General features: G+C 42.1%; 1 protein-coding gene across 1 annotated transcript; it reads right to left on the bottom strand.

Moving 5' to 3' along the window:
• Window positions 1–2,645: 2,645 nt before the first annotated feature.
• Window positions 2,646–4,346, bottom strand: LOC112077053 (protein phosphatase 1 regulatory subunit 3D-like). Its single transcript, XM_024143661.2, has one exon. The coding sequence runs from the start codon at window positions 4,330–4,332 to the stop codon at window positions 3,340–3,342; it is 993 nt and encodes a 330-aa protein (XP_023999429.1). The 5' UTR covers window positions 4,333–4,346; the 3' UTR covers window positions 2,646–3,339.
• Between the last annotated feature and the right edge of the window lie 598 nt (window positions 4,347–4,944).

Raw genomic sequence — 4,944 nt, 5'->3', positions numbered from 1 at the left:
ATGGTATTAAAAACTGACACTGTATATAGTATGGTATTAACTGACCCTGTATATAGTATGGTATTAAACTGACCCTGTATATAGTATGGTATTAACTGACCCTGTGTATAGTGTGTATTAACTGACACTGTATATAGTATGGTATTAACTGACCCTGTATATACGATGGTATTAACTGACCCTGTATATAGTATGGTATTAACTGACCCTGTATATAGTGTGTATTAAATGACCCTGTATATAGTATGGTATTAACTGACCCTGTATATAGTATGGTATTAACTGACCCTGTATATAGCATGGTATTAACTGACCCTGTATATAGTATGGTATTAACCTGACCCTGTATATAGTATGGTATTAACTGACCCTGTATATAGTATGGTATTAATTGACCCTGTATATAGTATGGTATTAACTGACCGTATATAAGTATGTATTATTGACCCTGTATATAGTATGTATTAACCTGACCCTGGTATATAGTATGGTATTAACTGACCCTGTATATAGTATGGTATTAACTGACCCTGTATATAGTATGGTATTAATTGACCCGTATAGTATGGTATTAACCTGACCCTGTATATAGTATGGTATTAACTGACCCTGTATATAGTATGGTATTAATTGACCCTGTTTATAGTAGGGTATTAACCTGACCCTGTATATAGTATGTATTAACTGACCCTGTATATAGTATGGTATTAATTGACCCTGTATATAGTATGGTATTAACTGACCCTGTATATAGTATTTATTAATTGACCCTGTATATAGTATGGTATTAACCTGACCCTGTATATAGTATTGGTATTACTGACCCTGTATATAGTATGGTATTAACTGACCCTGTATATAGTATGGTATTAATTGACCCTGTATATAGTTTGGTATTAACCTGACCCTGTATATAGTAGGTATTAACTGACCCTGTATATAGTATGGTATTAATTGACCCTGTATATATAGGGTATTAACCTGACCCTGTATATAGTATGGTACATAACTGACCCTGTATATAGTATGGTATTAACTGACCCTGTATATAGTATGGTATTAATTGACCCTGTATATAGTATGGTATTAACCTGACCCTGTATATAGTATGGTATTAACTGACCCTGTATATAGTAATGGTATTAACTGACCCTGTATATAGTATGGTATGAACTGACCCTGTAAAGTATGGTATAACTGACCCTGTATATAGTATGGTATTAACTGACCCTGTATATAGTATGGTATTAACTGACCCTGTATATAGTATGGTATTAACCTGACCCTGTATATAGTATGGTATTAACTGACCCTGTAAATAGTATGGTATTAACCTGACCCTGTATATAGTATGGTTTTACCCTGACCCTGTATATAGTATGGTTTTAACTGACCCTGTATATAGTATGGTATTAACTGACCCTGTATATAGATGGTATTAACTGACCCTGTATATAGTATGGTATTAACTGACCCTGTATATAGTATGGTATTAACCTGACCCTGTATATAGTATGGTATTAACTGACCCTGTATATAGTATGGTATAACTGACCCTGTAATAGTATGGTATAACTGACCCCTGTAATAGTATGGTATTAACTGACCCTGTATATAGTATGGTATTAACTGACCCTGTATATAGTATGGATTAACTGACCCTGTATATAGTATGGTATTGAACTGACCCTGTATATAGTATGGTATTAACTGACCCTGATATAGTATGGTATTAACTGACCCGTATAATAGTATGGTATTAACTGACCCTGTATATTAGATGGTATTAACTGACCCGTAATAGATGGTATTAACTGCCCTGTATATAGTTTGGTATTAACTGACCCTGTATATAGTATGGTATTAACTGACCCTGTATATTGTATGGTATTAACTGACCCTGTATATGTATGATTACTGACCCTGTATATAGTATGGTATGAACTGACCCTGAATATAGTATGGTATTAACTGACCCTGTATATAGTATGGTATTAACTGACCCTGTATATAGTATGGTATTAACCTGACCCTGTATATAGTATGTATTACTGACCCTGTATATAGATGTATTAACTGACTTCATCCTTTAAAGAATTCATGTATGGTTAACAGTAAGGGATAACGCTTGGGATAAAATAAAGTTATTTTTTATTTTAAACTTCAACAATACCTCCTTGTCTTCTGTTCTCTATTTTCACAGTTGTCATATACCGTGGTGGTCTGTACCGTGGTGGTCTATGCCGTGGTGGTCTATACCGTGGTGGTCTATACCGTGGTAGTCTATGCAGTGGTGGTCTATACCGTGGTGGTCTATACTGTGGTGGTCTATGCCGTGGTGGTTCTATACCGTGGTGGTCTATACCGTGGTGGTCTATACCGTGGTGGTCTGTCCTGTGGTAGTCTTCCTGTGGTGGTCTATCCGTGGTGGTCTATACCGTGGTGGTCTATCCCGTGGTGGTCTATCCCGTGGTGGTCTATCCCGTGGTGGTCTATCCATGGTGGTCTATACCGTGGTGGTCTATCCCGTGGTAGTCCTATACCATGGTGGTCTATGCCGTGGTGGTCTATACCGTGGTGGTCTATACGTGGTGGTCTATGCCGTGGTGGTCTATCCCGTGGTGTTCTATCTGTGTAGTGTGGTAGTCTGTCCTGTGGTGGTCTATTCCGCGGTGGTCTATACCGTGGTGGTCTATACTGTGGTGGTCTATACCGTGGTGGTCTATACCATGGTGGTCTATCCTGTGGTGGTCTATCCTGTGGTGGTCTATACTGTGGTGGTCTATCCTGTGGTGGTCTATTCCGCGGTAGTCTATACCGTGGTGGTCTATACCATGGTGGTCTATGCCGTGGTATTCTAGTAGGAGACTGTATAAAAGTGTAGTAGGCTAGTCTGAGTGTAGTTATTTGTGGTTAAATATGTGATCTAACTGCCCCACAATCCAAAGTAATAAGGTTGACTGTGTAAACTATCAAAGTAATCAGACCAATTATTTTACTAAATTTAACTTTGACTTTAACTTCTTGTCCTAAGTAAAACATATTAAACTTCTTCCACTACCACAGAAATAAAGCGTTAAAACAAGTCCCACCAATTGTTCTTGATGGAAAATGACCATCTAGTTATATTCTTTTCCTATAGGCAGACATGTGTACTGTCAGTCCATTTGGTGCAGCTGTGCTATCGATCTCCCCCAGAGCAATATACCGTAGATGCATATCAATCTCTGTCTACATTTCTGTCCCCCTTTTAAATTTAGGTAATATAAAGGTCAAATTAAATTACAAATAAAATATAGTAGATATCTGTTTACAGCTCTGGTGGCCCCAAGTGGCCAGTCAGGTGTAGTGCACCATGCTGTCCTCACACTCCCGGGGCACAGTGAGTGTGTAGCTGTGACASGACAGTTTGTAGTTGTTCCCATCGTTGTTGTCCCAGTACTCAGCTCCCATCACTCTGTAACACACAGCGAACTCCAGCTGGGCTCCAGGCAGCAGGATGAAGGGCGGGACGGGCAGACGGAACCGGAATACATCAGACTCTGGTCCCTCCATCTGATCCCTGTGGAGGGTAGCCACCCAGCAGGCTCTGGTCTCAGCACTGCTCCTCCAGTTGGTGAAGGAGAAGTGGATTGTCACCTCCTTGTTGAAGGCCAGGTTGAGGACCTGCACCGTGCCGATGATGCCCAGCTCAGAACACAGGACCTGATCCAGAGAGACCACCTGCCCCACCAGGCGCTGAACAAACCCTGGTAGGGAGCCCCTGTTCTCAGGGAAGCAGGGCTTGAAGTAGGGCAGGGAAAGCTCCAGGGACCGGCCTGAGTTCATCTCAGAGCTCATCAGGAGTCTGGAGAAGACGTGGGCGGGGATACGAGGCTCCTCCCCCTTCTTGAACACCTTGACATCCTCCAGCTCCAGCCCCAAGGAGTCCAGGAAGCGTACCTGGTGGTCTCTGATTCTCTCGTGGACCGAGGGCAGAGACTGGGCCCTGCGTCTTATGATGGGCTGGGTGGGAGGGTCACTGGACAGGCTGCAAACGAACATGGGCTCCTTGGGTGGCGGGGGACGTGGGCTGGGGGGCCGGATCCTGACAGGGGCCTTGGTTGGCTCTGGTTTGGAGTCCAATATGTCTGTCACTCGGATGGTCTCAGTAGTGGTCTGACAGGGACCCCCTATCATGCCCGGTGAAACTGTTCTGGGTTGACCTTTGATGCATGGAGACACTGTTTTCAGTCTGTCGTTGTCACGAGACGATTCCCGCTCCCTCTCCTTCCCAACGCCACCAGGAGACAGTGCCCTGGACCTCCCCACGCTGGTCATGCTACTCATCATACACACTGGGACTGGCAGGGACAAGGAGAGACAACACAACACTGTTAGTACACTGTTATAGTAGGACTACTAATGTTGTCCAACAGCTAGCTCTCTCTTTGAGGTGGGAAATTAGTCTGGAGAAGAGGTTATAGGACCAACACAATACTGTCATCTGTTAGTTATGTCATGGTTATAGGAGGACCAACACAGCACTGTCATCTGTTAGTTATGTCATGGTTATAGGAGGACCAACACAATACTGTCATCTGTTAGTTATGTCATGGTTATAGGAGGACCAACCACAATACTGTCATCTGTTAGTTATGTTATGGTTATAGGAGGACCAACACAATACTGTCATCTGTTAGTTAGTTCTTGGAAACCCAAATTGGTCTACACAGACAAGTTCTGGCCTGGTTTAGATCTTATCTGTCGGAAAGATATCAGTTTGTCTCTGTGAATGGTTTGTCCTCTGACAAATCAACTGTACATTTCAGTGTTCCTCAAGGTTCTGTTTTAGGACCACTATTGTTTTCACTATATATTTTACCTCTTGGGGATGTCATTCGAAAACATAATGTTAACTTTCACTGCTATGCGGATGACACACAGCTGTACATTTCAATGAAA

Source organism: Salvelinus sp. IW2-2015, unplaced genomic scaffold (assembly GCF_002910315.2).
Source record: "Salvelinus sp. IW2-2015 unplaced genomic scaffold, ASM291031v2 Un_scaffold4235, whole genome shotgun sequence".
NCBI lineage: Eukaryota > Metazoa > Chordata > Actinopteri > Salmoniformes > Salmonidae > Salvelinus > Salvelinus sp. IW2-2015.
The sequence above is the reverse complement of the archived record's forward strand: the minus strand, read 5'-3'. Positions and strand labels throughout refer to the sequence as shown.